Below are 19380 nucleotides of genomic sequence, written 5' to 3'. Positions count from 1 at the left end.
TTTCGAAGTACAAAACCCCTTTTTTGTGTGGGGCTGTAGAAACTCAATATTTGAGCTACATTTTACACATAATGCTTTTAAAGAGTATGCTTAATGTTAGATCAGGACAACAGAGTAAATCAAGAAAACATCTATCTTATAAAGAAATATTTACTATTTTGGAAATTCAAAGACGGGGTATAAAGACCAAGCCTATGTTTTCATTAAGCAGTTAAATGATACACCTTGAATTTACTTATGTAATTTTCAAAAAACTAAGGGACTAACCTGTGTAGATCCAGCTGCATATTCTCATTTTGGGTGTTTATATAATGTCATACTGGCCAAGATTTTGACATTTGAGTGTCACCTAAGTCTTTGCTCACCATTTTTTGAAAACCAAAATACATATTTTAAAGAGTTGTACTTCACAAAGTCTCAACCCTAACGTGTATAACCCATGGGTATCGTATAGGAAAACCGTTCCTCCTGTATCAAGTGCATTTGTTTTACTGTGCCTTGAGCTGTTGAGTAGGGTTTAAGGTGTTTGAGCGAACAGGGAAATTTAAGTGAGGGCTGGAGCAGGAAGGGGAGCCAGAACTGCTGCTGTGATGCTGTGATGGATAGAGTTTACGTGAAGGTGTATAAACTTGGATTTTTTCCATACAAGACCTGCACAGTTGTGGGGTTTTGAGCTGTGATACAAACCCATTGAGACTCAGCTGATTTAAATTGCCATTAGTTCCACTGACTTCCATTGAGAAACAATTTACCCATCTGAGGGTTTGGCCTAGAGGAAAGGGAAGTGGGGAAAATTATGCCTTGGAGCTATTGACCAGGGGAGGCCTGGAATTGTAGGGGTTGGAAGGGACCTCAAGAGATCATCAAGTCCAACACCCAAAGAAAGAACTTAGTGGGAAGAACTTCCAGGCATTTCCCGGCTTTAGTCAAGATAATCAAGTTTAAAACCCAGGAACCGATAAATAATTTGATTCCTAAGACTGAGGCCTCTGCTAAAAGTCTCCACCTCACAGATACAGCTACTTGCTGTGCCCTCCCACACAGTCCTTTTGATTGCATTATTGAAACTATTAAGGAGGGATTACAGTGTTCCAAGCTGCACTGTTTCCTTCCATGGTTTTGAAAAGAACTTTTCACATAATTTAGGCTTCCTAATTCTGAAATATTTGCTCTCTATTTACGTGGGGCAAGAGAAAACCTTTGGCTCTTTTGCAGAGATCTCTCCAGTCTAGATCCTGAAATGCAGGATTTGATGCAGCCAAATGTTTGTATCCAGAAAATATGTGACAGTTAATATACTATTAGTCTCTGGATTTATTCTTTTTATGTTGGTCACTATATGTCCAAAGAAATGATGGTGGTATTTGAACCTTTAATTTCTCAAATATTAAAAAATGAGACATTTCCTGAAAGATAGCTATAGGCATAAATTTGGTAATCCTTTAAATTATATATCTTTTAAAAGAATGTATTGGTGTAAACTATTTTAAACTAAGTCTTAGCCAAAAGATAACAATTTCCATAAATTTTACTTGAAAATATGCAGTCACTGTAATCCCAAATACTGGATTCTAAAGAGATCATTGCTGATATAACTCACTGGACTTGATATGGCTATTTGTAGTGGTTACAAACAAAATGCATCTGGGTTCATGTTTATTGTAATTCTGCAGGAAAGCCAGTAGGGATTGTTATAGTTATGAACAGGCTACTTTCATGCTTACAATTATTAGAAACTCCAAATATAACACAACCAGGTTTATAATGGTGATGAGCTATTCAGAGGCTCAAACTTGCACAAGAAGTCAGGAAAAATGATAAAGATTACATATCACTTGCCTCTCAGGAAAAGTGATTTTAACCCTAGTGCTGTTTACTGCAAAGCCATCACTTGGTCATAAGGCCAAATAAGCATTCTTTTCGCTCGTCTTATTTATAAAAAAGAAAAAGAAGAAAAAAAAGCAGTACTCAGAGGAACTGAATTTGTAATATTTATACTGTCAAAGAGCCAGTTTGCCTTGTTGTGTTTGCTACAAGCTTGTAAGCATACAACATTTTTTGTACTGAATTGTTTGTATTTGCAAATGTTCTATCACATTGGGCACAATATTTTTCTATGTGCAAGGCTGCCAGCTAAAAAATATTGTGGAAGTGTCTTCTGATGAAATTGGAGCTTCAAGCTCACTTCCCTGCTGGTAATCTGTCTGGTTTTGGGTGTCTCCAGTGGGTCATAGAGTGAACAGAAGCTGCTTTGTTTCAGTTGGACACTGTGTAAATTCCTGAATCAGTCTCAGGAACAATTTCTCTTGGATCTCCATGGATCCAAGCCCTAGGACTACTTTCATGTCCGTGTATGTTTATGATTCATTTTGCTGCTCTAGACCCCTGCCCAGAAGCTGGAAATGGCCCTGTATTCTTCTTTTATGAAAGTAAATATAGGTGGGGACTATCCAGTATCCCTCAAATGATCATTTCTGATTGGGATCAGCGATCGTATTTAGTGGTGTCCAAGTGGCTTGCTGACACTGATGACAAGAAAGCCTTCATCAATCAGACATAGGTGGTGAATCATGGCTACCTCCCTCCCTATCCAAGAAAAAAAAGCCAGCTAAATGCAAAGGAGGTTTGGCACAGGTAGCTGCTCTACTGTTTCTGATTCCAAATGATATATAGCTGCTTTGGCCTCCCCTGTACAAGCTTGAAATTTTAAATTGAAACAGTATTTTGTATGCTGCTAGACCAAGTAAACAAAGAAACCTTATCCCAAAAATATTGTCCCAAGATCAGCTGGAGAGAAATAAGAGCCTCTAAATCACTCATGATTGTCAGCATTCTGCACAACTCCAATGTCAGCAAACAGAAACAAGAGATGACAAGTTTGTGACAATATTTTGTTTCCCTAAACAGGACCTTAGTAAGTATTGGCATAGGAAGTCTCTGGGAACATGAGTCAATAGGCTTCTCTACACGTGAATTGTTTGTAGGTAGTAGCAGTGATTCTGTTTTTCACACACTTAGGTGGATTTGATCACTGGTCTCATACTTCTGACTTTCCTTACGTCTCCAAAACCAAGTATTTTTTTGAAATCTTTGATGCTAAGGTTGAGATTTACATCAGGAAATTCAGAGTTGCGGTCCTCCAAGGACTCCATGCTCTGACTGCTCACTTAGTATTTCTGTTGAGCCTCATTGCAACCTCTGCAAGAGAAATCTAATTTTCCATCTGACCAAGAGTCTTTGTCCACTGTGAATATTTAATCCCTGTTTTGAACGGAGATGCCCTGTGCTTCAGTTGTTACAAACAGCAGAGATTCATTGCCACTCTGACACCACGTTTCAATCCACGCTGTACCAATATTTATCAGTTGCTAACTGCACCAAAATACATCTCATAGTATCATGCCCCTCTGGGTTTCAGTAATACATGTGGAATCGTGAATCTTATGCTGAATTAAATCACAAAAGCTACAGACTACTGTCCATTCATCTTTACAAGACAGAAGTATCTTTGTTGCAAAGTAGCCCTGTATTTTTTGAGTGATAACTAATAACAGAAACAGCTGGATGTAGTTTGAACACAGTGGTCACAGTTTGTGCCTCAGAGTTATTTTCTTCCCAGCTATTGTTCACAGAGTCCCACCACAGGAATAGAGAAAACAGCCTGTTCTGACAATTGCTTAGGCACAGGGACACAAGCTGTCACACTTAGCTGATGGTGGAGTCCTCTGCTTCCTGGAGACACATGTTGTGCCTTTTTCTCTCCTAGGAATCAGCCCTAACATCCATTTCGTCTAGTGCCTATTGTGCCCTCTGACATTCAAATGTTTCCTTACAGTTTCTTTTTCCTCCTCATCTGCAAGTGTTATTCTGGTCTAGGATCTTTTCCTTCACTATTACTGTTCCCATAGCCAAACACCCACTCAAACAAACACTCACTGCCTGGAATTATTTTTTTTTTCCTCCCAAATCTTACACCTTGTAAAGCCAAGGACTTTATCACCCAAGAAATGGGGTGGAAAGAGACCTGAATATCAGGAAAAATCCAATCTGGCTCAACAGAGAGGCAACTTTTATTATGGTATTTCTGTTTTCCATACCAGCGTGATTTTGTTTCCTCCATTCCCAGTTCTGTTCCAGTAACAACAAACAATTCTGTGAATTAGATGCCAGCTCCCACCACTCCTCTAAGACAAGAGACCATCTGTGTTATTTCACAGCTAGTTTTCCCCTCAGCTGTCTCCCAAGCCCCCTGAGAGAACAGATCCTTCTATCCCACCTCTGTTCACACAAGCACCTTTCTCCCTGCCCAGTCAGGTCACCCCGTGCTCTGGATAAGAAATGACACTAAACGATCCAACATGGAAATTCACAAAGAAGCCAAGAGTGCTCACCATGAAGTGTTGTGACCAGGCTGTGTGTGAGCCTCAATTCTGGTCGTCTCCTGTGCTTCTTTGTTCTCCTCAGTGCCAGCTGCTACCTTTCTGCCTGCTCTTTACGAAATAGTAAGAAGGCTAATTTTAGGGTGCTTCATCATCCTGCCATGCAAAGACACAGTGTCATGTCAGAATCAGCAGCATGTGGCACCACTTGGAGCTGCTATTTTATAAGCTGAGGTTCAGCGTGTTCTCAAGTTGGTCTCTGTAGGGCAGAACTGGCTGAACTCTTGCTCTTGTATTCCTGTAGAATTGCACCTTAAAAATGCCAGATAAGTTTTGGCCTGAGCAAAAGCCCAGTTTAATGAGATGGGAATTGGTATCTCGTCATCCAACACTTCAGCCCAAAAGAAACATGGGAATTGCCTGGTGTTCAGTTAGCACCTGGCCTGCCGATCTATTTATAACAGAAAAAATAATGTAATAGTGTGAAATTACAAATAGGAAGAGAACACGCATATGGGAAAGGGTGGCACTTGCAACCCTTTGTGTAGGATGCTGGAAAATGTTTGGCATCTTCAGCCCCAACCTGCAGATGCCTGGGCACTTGTGTGGCTTCTGCCATAGTGCCAGGATATGGGGTGGTCACTCTGAGTGCCAGCAGTGATTTGTGTGGGCTTGGGGATACTGGATCCATGCAGGAGTTCATTGAGTGCAAGAGCTACATACTGTATGTGAAGGTCAGCCTGTTTCCTTCACTGCACCCTTTCAGCCCAGGGTTCACCCTTGCGTTTCGCTGCGTCTCCATTTTCTTTGCAGCTCTCACCCTATGAAATAACGTTCTTTCATCTGCTTCAGCTGTATTTTGTGGCCTGAGACAATGAGGGGAGTGGGGTGTTGTAAGTTTTTCTTTTTGTTTATCTTACTTGAAGGTACCACTCCTCAGATTATCCTTAATCAGCTCCCTTAATTAGGAGCCTCGAATTGGACACAGAACTTACAATGTTGTCAATTTTGTATTCACATAGTGATTTACCTTTACAAACAGGTCATAACCTCTTCTTTTTTCATCATATCACCATCAGTTAATAAATAATTGATCTTACTGCTAATCATATACACATTTGAACTAACCAGAATCATAACAGTGAGTGGGGGAGGACAGTCAGAAAGCTAAAATATGCTTGGCTATAAAGTAGCAGAGTGCATAAACCATGTACTCTGGTGGGGGGGGGGGGGGGGGGCAGAGGGAGCAGGGTGTCTGTCTGTCTACATGGGCGATTTCCTTAATTCACTAACATCCAAATATTGATACCGTGAAGAAAGTAAGGTTAAAATGTAGAACTGAAACGGCGTGAAAGGGTCTGACCATACCTTGTTTGCGGGGCTGTTTGTATTCTAAACCTTTCCTTTGTCTTAATCAAGAATGTTCTACACAAAGGCTTCACACAAAGGTTAGTAATTTCTCACAGCAAAATGCTGACATCTCTAATTTCATGTTATCAGCTGTTCTGGACACCCATTTCTGTTTCCCATAGTCTGTGACACATCAGAGTATAAAACAAAGGGGTTTGAAATAAGGAATAAAGGTTTATAAAGTATGTACGTGAGAAAACAGGCAGAAAACAGAGTCCATCTCCGTTACTAGATAGAAGCTTTTATTCCATAACATGCCAGCTTTCAAAAACATATTAACTGAAAGATAGCATAAAGCATAGTTAAGTAATAAAATTTTTTTCATTTTTGTATTATTTGAATGGGCAATTAACTGGGGTACAATCTAACACACACAGTTGTGCTGACAGCAGTCACCAGGCAGTGGCCAAGCATTGCTATTTTAATAATGGCTGGGCAACTGAAAATAGTTTTCTGCTTGTTATGACCATCAATAAGAAGATGGTGCAAGCACAATAGGAAACCCTCTGTGGTAAGGCACTTAGAAGGAATAAATCCCTTCCCTGAAGTTAACTAGCTTTACTTTCTTGTTTTCACTGGGTTTTGCATTACTGTACTATTTTACAAGTACTGTACTATTTTACAAGTGTCAGAAGGGACATTGGGACTTTGGAGGTGCAAGCATGCTCACTCATGGTTCTCTTGACCCCTGCAACCACAGAACTGCATTTTGGCAGACGTGATGTCAGTGGATGCAGCACTGGTAGTACTGAGTGGCAGGGAGTCCAAGCAGTAATGTGGATGTCAGAGCACACTGCCAGGTGGGAAGGGTCTTACTCCAGACCTTAAGACAGGCAGGATATGGCTTCTCTGGCACGGAAAAGAAGGTTTGCTAAGATAGGTAGCAAGCAGAATAAAAAATTCGGCTTTAATACTAAAGACACATTTGAATTATTTAACTTACAGCAATCTGATTTTGGGACTAAAATAACTTTTAAATGAAATAGCTACATGTGTTACAGAAGGAACAGATTTGTGCTACACTCTATGTTGTTTCATGGTGTATACATTTATCACTTGATGTGTTAGGCCAGTTATAACAAAAGTCTTTGCTAGGTAAGAATCCTACTGGGCACGTAACATTCTCTTCAAGTACACGGACATATCCCCACATGCTGGTCAGAGGACACATTGCACAATGGATGTCTGTTTGAGACGTACTTCACAGGAATTACTTGCAGTTACTGCTCCGGTGGTCTTACAAACAAAGGGAAAAGGAAATTTGGAAGATAACGAATGAAACGTTTCCCTCCCTCCGTTTGTAACTGCTACCGCTAATCTTCTGTTTTTATATGCAGAGCGGAAAAGGCAGATCTCTCCCATCTCTCCTTCAAATAACAAGCCTGTGTATTTGCTACCCTGAAAAGTGCTGCATCATTTGCCCTTTGGCAGCTGTGTGGCTATCTCATTTTCTCTCGGGATGGATTTCGTATTTCTGGTTTGGATCTTTACTGATAAACTTAGAACCACAAATCCTGAGAAGCCCTGTGGAATCTTACCTGTTTTGGTACACAAAGGAGCCTTTAATGGCCGGATCAAGATACACCATTTGTTGGTTTGGGTTGGGTTTTTTTAATACTTTCCACTACAGGGGAAAATGGCATCAAAGCTAGAACCTTTCTTACCCATAATTAAAAACCCTTGCTTGCTGTGACGTATGCCTGGTCCTGGCCTTTTTTACATCCTGACCTACCTCCGGGTGGGTCCCAGAACTACTACAGAGGGGACACCAAGTAAGGAAACCACATTGGGATTCCCAACCTGGTCCACATACACAAATTGCAGTGGATTTTCCTCTCAGGACCAAGCAAAATCCTAGGAAAAAAGCTAAACCTCCTCCTCCCCCCCCAAAAAAACGTGTGTAGCATGTAAACTTATTTGTAGTTGCTCCACTGGAGAAGTGGCGTCAGTGAAAAAAGCATTTTCACATGCCCACCCCATGTATGCTCTGGCACTGAGGCCTTAAGCGTGTGAGTGGAATACAGAAAACCCTCAGCAAACTGAAAATATTTCTGCTGGAGGGGTACAGCGAGCACACCCACCTGCCCCAAAGCTGGTGTTACACCCCTGCCTCATGCTGCTGCAACACCATCTGGGTCACACCCCGGGAAGAAACCCGTTGCCTCACAAGGTAATGACAGGTAACTGGAGTATGAAGAACAGTTTGTTCCTGCTTCTGCCTGGCAGATCCAGTTCCTTGCTGCTCACTGATCTTGTTCTTTTCGTGCCCTCAGAGATCGAGCAAAGGCCTCTGCAGATCTCCACAGATCACAGAGAAGGAACAGCAGTACCCGCCAAGTTTCTTAACCGCTCTTCAAGGGAGAACTATGCCGTCCCAAAGACCTCTTCTCAGCAAGCACAGAGGTGGTGATTTGCTCCAGAACGTGCTACAGAACACACATTAAAATATATATATATTTTAAATTATTCATTTAAAATACGCGCTGTAACGCCAGAACGGTGCATCCGAAGGCTGCTGTGTATTGTGCGCTCACTTGTTCTCAGGCCAAGAATCCGTACGGCTGCAGCCACCGCCCCGAATGCGCACCCTGCTACCGGCCCCCTCCGGCGCCCAGCTCCGCTCTTCCCCAGCGCCGCCCCCCGGCGCAGCGGGAGGAAGAGCTCATCGCTCCGGCTTTTGGCCGCTTCAGCTCGTTCTCCTGCATTTCTTTTTTGATGGAAACTTCTCCGCGGCCCGGCCGGCGCCCCGCGGTTACTCCACCATTCGACCCCGCCCCCGCCCGAGCCTTGCAGGGCCCCGCCCCGGCTCCCACTCGCCGCCGGCGTCGCGGACCGCTGAACGACCGCTGCCACCAGCGCGGCTCCGTAGCGTACAGCGCCGGCCCAGACCCCCTCACCCCGCGGGCGGGCGGCGCCTGCCGCCGCCGAGGTCCGGGCTGGCGTCACGCCGCGCCGCCGCTGCGTCACTGCCCTCGACCACGAGGCCGGGGAGGGAGCGAGCGGCGAAGCGGGCGCGCTGCGGCCCCGCCCGCTGAGTCCGCGCCTGCGCAGGAGCAGCCACCGGGCCCTGTCACCGCTCCTTGTGGGGGCCGCTCACGCCCTGGCGGTGGCCGGTGGGTCCCTGCGGCGGGCGAGCCGGGAACCGCGGACCGGAGCGTCTCGCCGCTGCCGGTGAGTTCCGCTGCGACGCGCCGCCGGACCTGCGCGGGCGCCGCCGCCTTTCGGCCCCGCGGGGCGGACGGGAAAGTGGAGGGGGCCGCGTTCGGCCAGCGGGGCCCCACCGCGGAGCCGGCGGGACGGCGGCTGTGGGAGCGGGGCGGGGCGAGACGGGTGGCAGTGCCCGCGGGGAGGGCAGGGCAGGTGCGGGGCGGCCGGTGCGGTTAGGACCGTTACGGGCGAGGGCGCGTAGCAGTTGCGGGGCGCGCCGAGGAGACCTCTGCGCCTGGCGCCGCCCCCTCGCAGCGGGCGGAGGCCCCGCTCCGACCTGCGCTCCTCCACCGGGGCCGGTCCGGCCCCGCCCCGCCCGCGGCGCGGCCCCTTTCTCCGGACTCCAGAGCGGCGGCGGCGATGGCTGGGGGGAGCTGTGCCCCAGGGAGGTGAGGAGAGGGTAGGCATTAAGTCCGTGCGGCAGGTTGGCTGCGTTTGGCAGGGTGCGGGCGGCGTCCCACCCGAGGGGGCGGCGGGAGCGGGCGGTGCTGCCCTGGGGAGTGCCGGGCGCGCAGCCCGCGGCTGCGGCGCTTTAAGAGCGCGTCAGTGCCCGTGCAGAGCCCGATCCGGCCTGCGGGAAGCATCCAGACCCTTCCTGCGGCACCGTTACTCGCTCTCTGCTGGTAGAAAATGAGTTGGGTGGTTTCCCCTGCCGTCGGTGTTTGTCGTCGGCTTTGGACTGCTTTTGACGTCACGCACGGTAGTATCCAGCCGCAGACAACGTGAGTTGGCTTTCACGGCTACGTGCAGGGATAAAATAGTGCCGTGATTTGAGATCAAAGTACAAAACTTCGTTGGCTGCTGACTCTTGAAAGAAAGAAGCACCTTCTGTGGAAACACTTGCCTTTCAACAGAAGGAACTTACTTGCTTCTTTTTGCCCTGCTGAAGGCGGAGTTACATCCTGGCTAGGGAAATCCCGAAGCACTGTGATCACACGTCTTTTCTACCTTCTTGTGTTTCAGGTCAAAGCTTGCGCTGCAGTCACTGCTACGGATGTATGGAATTTGCTGTTGTGTAGCGATGTCTTAACCGAAGACGCCTTCATTTTGATGTCCCCTTCTGAACGTGGTAGGATATAGGTAGTGATAGCTAGGGAAATATTTGATCATGCGTCATCTCCTGAGATAGGTAAATGGAATGAAATATACTTTAAGCTGTTTGGGTTTTTTTTTGTTTGGCTCTTGGGGTTTTTTTTTATGAGGTCGCAGAAACAGGCATCTTGTTTACTGCATTTTGACTTTTACAGGGGAAAACAGTTCATCCTGTTGTGTTGGCAAGAATTCTGCCCTCCTTTGCTTTATGCAACACTTGGATGCTAACTGATGGCTTGCTTCTCTGAGAGGTTTTATGTTTATACGTGTTGTGACCCTGCAGAATGCACAACTTAGTAGTGCGTTGTATTCCACGTTCCGCTGTTCATGCTGTCCTCCAAATAATGATTGCAGATGATAGTTAGTAGCAATTTTACACTGTATAATACGAATTTTTAAGTGGCTCTGAAAACATGGGGAAACCTACTGTCGCAGAAGCGTAGCGAATAGTAATAGTGAAATCGTCATAAATCCTTCATTGTCTGCAATATGGAAAAGAAAAGCAAATTGTAGCTTTGTATCTGTTCCAGATAGGTACAGGGTGTGTCAGCACGTGTACTGGCAATGGCAGTTTAGGCATTAGGGATGGGAGCTCACATGGGGGAGTCTGTATACCTAGCCTCCTGTTACCACAGTGTAACTGTGAAGCTGTAACCTGTGTTGATTGCAGTGCAAGTCTGGGGACCTGACTTTCAGCTATTTATTTTCTTCTAGATTTTAACTTCACTTGACTCATGGCTGTTTAAGTGTAATGACTGACACATCATATTATTCTTTGTGTTGCATAACTGGATTGATCAGAGATGACCAATTTTTTCCAAGCTATGAGTCAAGAGCTTGTTCCAGGGGATGAGCTTGAGGCCATAAGCGGTGCTTTTGGGAGTCATGCAGCTCCTTGCGTAAAGAAACTAGCCTGTACTGTACTGCTGGAGGTCATTCCCACTCACTAGAATTGGTTATGACTGCCATTTGTACAGTTCTGGATTAGGGATTAGAGAAGTTTTATGAAGAATAGTACTTTAAGTATTTCATACAAAGTTTTATAAAACCGAGGAAATCTTAAAAGTTGTATCTGGAATAGGAAGGAAAGCATTTCACTGCAGAGTTAATGTAAATACTGTCTAAGAAAGTAACTTAAAAGTTGCTTGGTGTTTAAATATATTGGTATATAGAAAATGAATGCGTGGATTACTTGCTGTATAGAGAATAACATAAGCATTAGAGGCAATACTAAAAATACTCTGTTTTCTTTTAACAGCTACACAGAAGGGATATTCTAGAAAAGCAAAGTTGGAAGATCGGTGTGATCAAGAGAAGCATAAACATGTTGTGCTGGGGAAATGCATCTTTTGGACAGCTTGGATTGGGTGGAATTGATGAAGAGATTGTTTTAGAACCTAGAAAAAGTGACTTTTTCTTAAATAAAAGGGTCAGAGATGTAGGATGTGGACTGAGACATACTGTTTTTGTCTTGGATGATGGGACTGTTTATACATGTGGATGTAACGACCTAGGACAGCTAGGGCATGAAAAAGCCAGGAAAAGACCAGGTAAGTTTAGAAAGAACGAATTGCGGCGAGTACGTGCGGTTGTGTCTGTGTTTTTGTTTTGTTATGCTACATCAAACCCAGGATTGCCAGTGTCTCTGCATGTGCTGAATCGTATGCACAGTAGTTCTTCCAAGAATGGGCGGATTTTTAACTTGAAAAGCATTCGTTTGCTTGGATTGCATCTTGTGACAGTTGGAAACAACCAACTAGGAAACATGGCTGTCCCCACATATTTTTGGCTGCCATGCAGCTGGACAGTGCTGCTATTTTTTTTTTATTTCCAGTGTGGAATCTGTGTATCTGAGGTCATGGGAGACTCGGTGCCTGTTTTTAATCTCAAGGGGAGGTGACCTGCTTCAAGACATGGATTAGCGTTGTGCTGTATGTGTGGGGTATGGTAGCTATTAATATTTGGCATACCGTAGTCGAGAAACACGCTATGTGTTTTTAGTTGTTTCATATGTGATTTAGAGCAGGTCTGATTAAGGCAGTGTTCTTAATTTTCTTTTCTTTTTTGTTTCCCCCCACCCAAGAACTAAAACTTTAAGTTAAAGCCTTTTTATCACATGCGGTGCTACAGGACGAGGATTTGGAAAAGCCTACGGGGTGTGATCTGAAACTTCCTTGGGCTTTTTTCTTCGTATCTGTTAGATGTGTGTTCCTGATTCCTGCTAGTGCAGTTCCATAGCAGAAGTGGGTAAACATCTTGCAGGGACTGCAGAGGAGTGTGCACATGGGCTCCCTTCAGAGCTGTGCGTGTGAGTCATATCTGCGTGCTGCTGAGAGATACGGAGCAGTGCTTCTGACAGGGCTTACAGCATAACGTAAGCAAATGGAAAAGCCTTAGTAAGAGTTTATTCTAATCACTGTTACAGCAGTTTTATGAGTTACTTGGCACAATAATTGATCTACCAATATTGCATGTGGAAATAAGGCATTATGCAGTATTTCAGTAGTTCTTTATTCAGAGTTTTGGATTTGGTACTGAGGAAAGATTTTTCATGTAGTTGATAGGTAGCTTTTAAAACTAGTTTGGGCTTTCTTTGGGAAACAGTAAATGGATATTAAACCTGATAAACTTGATTCTTCCACAAGCATTTGTTTTGTGAACACGAATAGAAACTCAGCTTGTCAAACTGACTCTGGAATGCTTGTCACCCACTTGGAAAATGATGCTGAGCTGTCTTGTAAAAGTTACAATAAAAATACCTGACTTTCTATTTTTGTGGTATTTTAAACAAGCCTTGTACAAGCTTGTGTATGTAATGGACAAACACCTGCTGTAAATCTTTTTAGAACTTGCTGAGACACAGCAGTCATAGGAGTGTAACTTTCTCCTCCCTGATCTTTCCTTCACCAGGAGGTTACTGACAGTACTGTTGAATGTTCTCACGTGAAGTCAGTGCATAGGGGCAGCTGTACTTGCGCAGTCTGAAGAGGTTCATCTTCACAAAAGGGTGGATTTCTCCTATCTGAAGATCATTTTTGCCACTTCAGTGTCACTAGTGACACTGTTTAGCTGTGCCTTCCCTCTTTCCTTGCCACAGAAATCTGCTTGTCATAGAGATTGCATGAAGGCTCCTTAATCCATGTTGGGCAAAGTCAGCCCAGCTAGTTTAGCAGCTGCTGATCTCATGTGTGTGCTGGTGCCTGAGCTGAGGAGTGCTTACGTAATGATCCCTTCCACCGGTGGAGCTGTGGAGGCTGTAATGGGATGAATTGGGGTGGTAACCTTTTCAATCAGACCAGCTGTTTTAAAAAATTAACTTATGTCTGTTCTGTGTGTTACCTTATTTTGGAAGCTGAGTGCTAATTAGCTGTTAGATGATTGATTTAGGCTACCCTAACCTGTGTTTACAGTGCAGTTACATTAACGGTACACAAGCTTTTTCAGGGTTGTGCCGTTCTTAGGCAGGAATTGAATTAAAGTGTTTGAAAACTGGGCATAAAATGCCAAGCAGGCTCTTATTGGAGGGCGCTGTTGAAAATTTCAGCCTTAGTGACAGACCCTGATGACACTTCCCTGCTCTACTCTTGCTGAAATGAAAACATTAGGACTTCTGATTGCAAGTTGGAAGCATGAAAGCAAACTTTGAGGTTTTCCAAATGTGTTTAAAGGTATTAATGCAGGCTACTGTAAAAAAAAAAAAAAAAAAAAAAAAAAAAGAAAATCATAGAATCTGTTTCTACAGTATTTTGCGTTATAAATAGGACATTGTGTTGCTCATTGCAAAATCAGTAGCTTTAGTCTTTAATTTGCCCTGCCTTGTTTTGCAGCCTTTTTTGTTAATAATGAATAGGTGAATTTAATTTGCTGCGGTGGAATGTTTTCCACTTACATAATGTCTACACGTGTAGTCATTTGACAATAATCTATTTGACCTTAATGTTAATTGAGTTTCTGCACTCATTTTCAGATGGCAAGATTAGAAGGAACTATTATGATCAAGGCGCAGTTTTTGTGCACTTCTGCATATTGCTCCAGATACAGTTGTTGTTTGGTTACCTTGAGGTGTCAGATTTAACTTCTCCTAGAATAGCATGCTTACAATTTCAAATAAAGGATGTTTTGGCAGTCTTCTGGACTTGCTTTGCTTTCATTTCCATTGATATCATAGTACAGACTGTAACTTTGTTCAACAACACTAATTTGTTAGTTAATAAACTAACTTTTAAAAAATTTCTTTCTTCATTTTTAGAGCATGTTGGTGCACTGGATGCCCAAAATATTGTAGCTGTATCATGTGGAGAAGCCCACACTCTTGCGTTAAATGACAAGGGCCAGGTATATGCTTGGGGTCTGGCTACTGATGGACAGCTTGGCTTGCCTGGAACAGAGGAATGCATCAGAGTGCCCAGGTTAAAAATAACTATATGAAGTTATATTTTTAAAGAAAATTTCTGCTTAAATCACATTAGTTAGACTATTACACTGTTTGTAAAGCGTATTTTAGCTATGTCACTTGCATGCTGTTGAGAGTTTCCTCAGAAAGTAACCATTTGGTTGGTTGGGTTTGTTTGGGGTTTTTTTAATAGTCATTACTACGAATGAGTTAGGTTTGAAAAGTAGAATGGGTATTTTAGGAATGTAAATTGGGATTGGTAACTGCCATTTAAGAAAAGTAGAATGTTAAGCTTTCAAAACTAGTTGTGGGAGTACCTAGGTACCTTTGTTATCTGATCTTTGTACTTCAGTTTTCACCCCGAGGTTTTTTAGTTGTGATGGAGTAACACGCCTTCTAGTTATAAAAATGAATGCTAGACAGTTTCACTTGCTTGTTTTCAGAATGCTGTAAGCATTCCAGCTGGTTCAAGTCCACATTTTTACTGTGGTGAAAGGTTCACTGCAATCAGTGGAACTGTGTGGAGGAGTAAGTGTGTATGTTTGCAAGCTGGAGGTTTTCATTTTGAGTTTTCTTTTTTACGTCGGAAAAAGGCACATGAAAATAACAGTTCCTTGTAATATTGGTAATTTAGAAGCTTATCATGGCTATCTGTGACGCTTACAAATATGAAAGATGCAAATAACTAATAGAAAGATAGATTCCTGTATCAAATTCAGAAGCCCACAGGCCTTTTAGAATCTCTTGTTTTTCTCACCAAAAGATGAAGCATGCTAGGTTTAGGGCACATGTGTATCTGTATTTATTTGCAACTTCCTTATAACGTTGTGCAGTACTTAATACCTCTAAACTGAAGTTTAGATTGAAGTTGATGTTGGTAGAGATGAAAAATTGAGTGCACAGATTTTAACAGAAAGTAGTTCAGTCTTTAATATTGATATGAGGGTGAACTTTTGTTGTTTTGAAAACTAGGAAGTATGAAGCATTTTCTTCTTGCATTCATTATGGTCTTTTACTGACTTTATTAATTTGAAAATAAGACAGAACCTGTCCTTGAAGGCGTTAGAAAAGAATCAGTTTTGACTTAAGACTGTATTGAATAGCTTTTAATTAAAGTTGGGATATTTAAAATAGCTTCTTACATACTTCAGTGAAAAGTATTCACTTTTTGTATATTACTCTTTGTTGTGACTTTGTATTTCATACCATGACCTGGTATCTTAATTCTATGTTTTTAATCCCAATAGAAATATTAAAAGCTTATCAGAGATCCAAATTGTGCAAGTTGCTTGTGGCTACTATCACTCGCTAGCACTCTCAAAAGGTAAGCCAAATTCTATTGAAGTTTTCTGCCATTTCTTGCCAGGTAGTTCTAAAGGTTTCAACATTTATTTTGTCTTTTTAAAAGAAAGGATTTTTTTTTTTTTTTTTTTGAAAATGTGCTACCATGTAACACAGGTGGGATTTCAAGTTGGTAGAAGTGTAATTTAGTGATGGAAGCTTCGATTTAAATAAAATCCTAAATGTACAAACAAATGCTGTGTTTTTTTACTGAAACCTTTTTGCTCCTTATCTTGCTTTGATGTAACTTCCATTTGAAATTAATTCTGCTTTTCTTTTTGATCCCATTTCTTTTTTGGCCTGCTAGCATGCTGCTGTTTTAACCCATAACTTCAAGTTAATGGAGGCTTGCAAGGCAACGGCTCCCTTATCTGCCTTTCTGCTTCAAAGCCTCTGTTTTATTAGTGATTCTATAGTCATAACCCACCTTTTGAAACGTTTAAACATCCACCCTCAAAATTTTTCCTGGCCTAGTTAGTGTAGGTATCCAGAAACTAATGTACATTTAAGTTTGCTGCTGCTTCTTTGTTTTATCATGGCAAAGGAGAGCTGTGGCCAAGACTTCTATTTGGAAGCTCAGTGGCAACTTAGTAACGCAAACCCAAGATTGTGAAGTTTGACAGTGTTACTTAACAGCGGGTGGTTGAAACATAAACTAAATAAGCTGTGGGGAAGGATGTACTAGTTGTATGCTGAAGGACTTCTTTTCTTTTTCTTTAAATAGAAGTTTATATTGACTCTACGTGCTTTTGTTCTGTATGGGACTTTTCATGAGCTCGTGTTGAGTGTTTTCTGTGCCATTATGTATTTCCAGGTGTCTTTGCCATTGTAACCTAATGAGATCCCTTTGTTTTTGGAACAGGCAGGCAAAGATACACACATAACCCTTTGCCTGGGTTAAGATCAGCAGTAGAATGTGGGGGAGTGTCAGAATTACGCTATTAAGCATTCTGTTGGTCAGATGTGCAGGAACATAATAGGAGTTTGTAATTTAAAATTTGGTGCTTTATTTAATGTACTGATTGATTTAATTATCGGCTTCAAGTGCAGTGTCACCATCCTGCTGCCAATTGTGAATTTGCCACTCCATGTTTCTGTTGTTCAGTTGCATTGTAAGGTGTTGGGGGCTTGTTTTGCTTTTTCCCTGGGTGGAAGAGAACTTCCAGAAATATTTGCAACGTAGAAAGTTTATGGCCTGAAAAATAGGTGCACATTGGGAGAAAAATGGGATGAATTACTTGAATTGGGCATTTTGGGATGAGACTTTGTAGTATTTTGGATCTATCTATCAGTTATTGATCAGGTGGATTAGTTCATGGGATTATAAACGTTGGTAGAGGATCTCTCTGGTGTTAGGAAGATTACTTTGTATAAAAGTGGTGGTTTGTTGTTAGCTTTTTTTGGTTTTGTCTGGTTAGTTTTGTTGGTGGGGTTTTTTGTTGTTGTTTAAATAAATAAATTTTTTTAAAAATCTGAGCCACCTGTGTCCCGGGGATGGGTTTCATGGTTTTCCACCTTGATAAAACTTAGTGGAAAGGTGGAGGTTGGACAAACATAAGAAACATTGCTCTTTAGAGGTAAAGTTTGAATAAAGATGTGTTTTAAATGTATCGCATCAGCAAAACCAAAATCTATTTGAGATTAGGTGTTGATCTTCAGGATAGTAAATACCTTGGCAAAATGTTGGTTTTTCAGTGGAAAGTTTTATTTTGGAGACGATCTTAACATAGATAGCTCTCTGATGTGTGGTTCTGCAAACTTTTTCTAAGGCACGAAATGACATAAATGTTGTGCTTTGTTGATGATACCATTATTTTAACTGTCACTTAAATTATATGTGAAAATTAAGTATGTTACCATATAAAAGCTTGAAGGAGGCTCATGAATCAAAATCGGACATTTCTGCACATCCAGTGTGCAACTTCAGCAAGATCTCTCCATAAAAGTACATGCAGTAGCAGAGCTCTCAATGGAATAGCATCTTGGTTTGTAATAACCAAACACAGCTTATCTAACACTTTGAAACAGGAATGTTAAGAGCAGTTTTGAGGGTTTTGAATGTGCGTTAAATACTTCCAGTCTGATGAAGTATTTGAGTTGAATGTCTGCAAATTACACAAGGATGCTTAGCTTCAGAAGTTTCTGTGCATTTTAAAACTCAAAAATATTTGAAGAGTAACTGTCAACTTTTAGCTTTTCTTAACAGTAAGTAAACTTTATATAATTAAACTATATTGATTGTATTTCTTGGGGTTTTTTGATGGTGTTTTTTTCCCTCTAAACAGGAAGTGAAGTGTTTTCCTGGGGACAAAATAAATATGGCCAGCTGGGCTTAGGTTACGAGTATAAAAAACAAAGCTCACCACATTTGATTAAATCTCTGCTGGGAATCCCTTTTGCACAGATTGCAGCAGGAGGAGCTCATAGTTTTGTATTAACTCTTTCTGGGGCCATTTTTGGATGGGGACGCAACAAATTTGGGCAGCTGGGACTTAATGATGATAATGGTAAGTAAAAATTGCTTGATTATAATTTCACGCTGAAGGTCTTGGTTTGTGAATCTAAAGGCTGCAGTATTTTGGGGAAAGGAGCAGGCAGAAACAAGCCTTTGCTGAATATTGTTAGAGTCAGAGAACGATGATGTCAGGTGAGATTGCATAAGGAAGAGACTGAGGTTTTTCCCTCAGCTGTTTGGTAGTGAAAATTCTGACAATGTTGTGTTGAAATTCTAGCCTGCTTGGCTTGTTTTCATTCCCTCTTCTGAATGGGATTGAATTAAGATGCTGTGTAGCAGTCGCAGTTTGAACTGGATTTTAGGGAACTGAAATTCCTTGACAAAACCAGTAACCTATCAAAACGATTTGGTCGTTCTTAGTAGACACATTGAAACGATCTTCGTTGGTTTAGTGCCATGAGGGTGTCTGTCTTTCTCAGGCCACTTGTGATAATCATTCACAATTTTCTGCTAACCATTTCCAAAATTTCCTCTACTAGGATGTTGATACTCATTAACTATTTCAAGCAAGCAGTTAGGTTAGAGAAAAAGTTGGGGTTTTGTTATTTGTATTATGTTACACGCATGCTAACCATATGCAGGGCTTCAGGATGGGAGTATGTGCTATCAGGTTCCTGTAATACAGGTTTCAATATAGATTGATTGATAACTCTGTGTATTCAGATTTTCTCACTGGTTTGTTGTTCTCAACAGTATTTAAACTGAGAAAAATGTCTTGTAGTTAGAGTGCACATCTGAATTAATGCTTTAAGCCTGGCCACTTAAAAACACTTTAAAAACATGAAGCATATAAACAAACCAACATTAACTTATTTTCTTTTCTCATGGCCAATGGCAAGTCTAACATACTGTTCCATATTTCATGATACACGTGTACCTAGGACCCTATCCCAGGGAAAATGGGGCTATTTGCTATAAAGTATTTCAGTATAGAAGCATAGTATCTGTTTTTCAGTAACACTGCTTTTGTCTCAGATACATAAACTGTCATAATGATTGCATACTGCTAACAAATTTAAAGTGTCTCTTTGGCTGGGACCAAA

General features: G+C 42.0%; 1 protein-coding gene across 4 annotated transcripts in view; it reads left to right on the top strand.

The window, feature by feature from the left end:
- Window positions 1-11412: 11412 nt before the first annotated feature.
- Window positions 11413-19380, top strand: part of HERC4 (HECT and RLD domain containing E3 ubiquitin protein ligase 4) — a gene marked incomplete at its 5' end in the record, with an annotated part of 37440 nt that continues 29472 nt past the window's right edge. For all 4 annotated transcript variants that reach the window (XM_084265719.1, XM_084265720.1, XM_084265717.1 and 1 more), the window contains 4 exons: window positions 11413-11638; window positions 14338-14497; window positions 15729-15805; window positions 18108-18329. In XM_084265719.1, coding sequence (XP_084121845.1) covers window positions 11413-11638; window positions 14338-14497; window positions 15729-15805; window positions 18108-18329 — 685 coding nt within the window. The remainder of the gene's footprint in view (window positions 11639-14337; window positions 14498-15728; window positions 15806-18107; window positions 18330-19380) is intronic.

This window comes from Gallinula chloropus, assembly GCF_964237585.1.
Source record: "Gallinula chloropus genome assembly, chromosome: 5".
NCBI lineage: Eukaryota > Metazoa > Chordata > Aves > Gruiformes > Rallidae > Gallinula > Gallinula chloropus.
The sequence above is the reverse complement of the archived record's forward strand: the minus strand, read 5'-3'. Positions and strand labels throughout refer to the sequence as shown.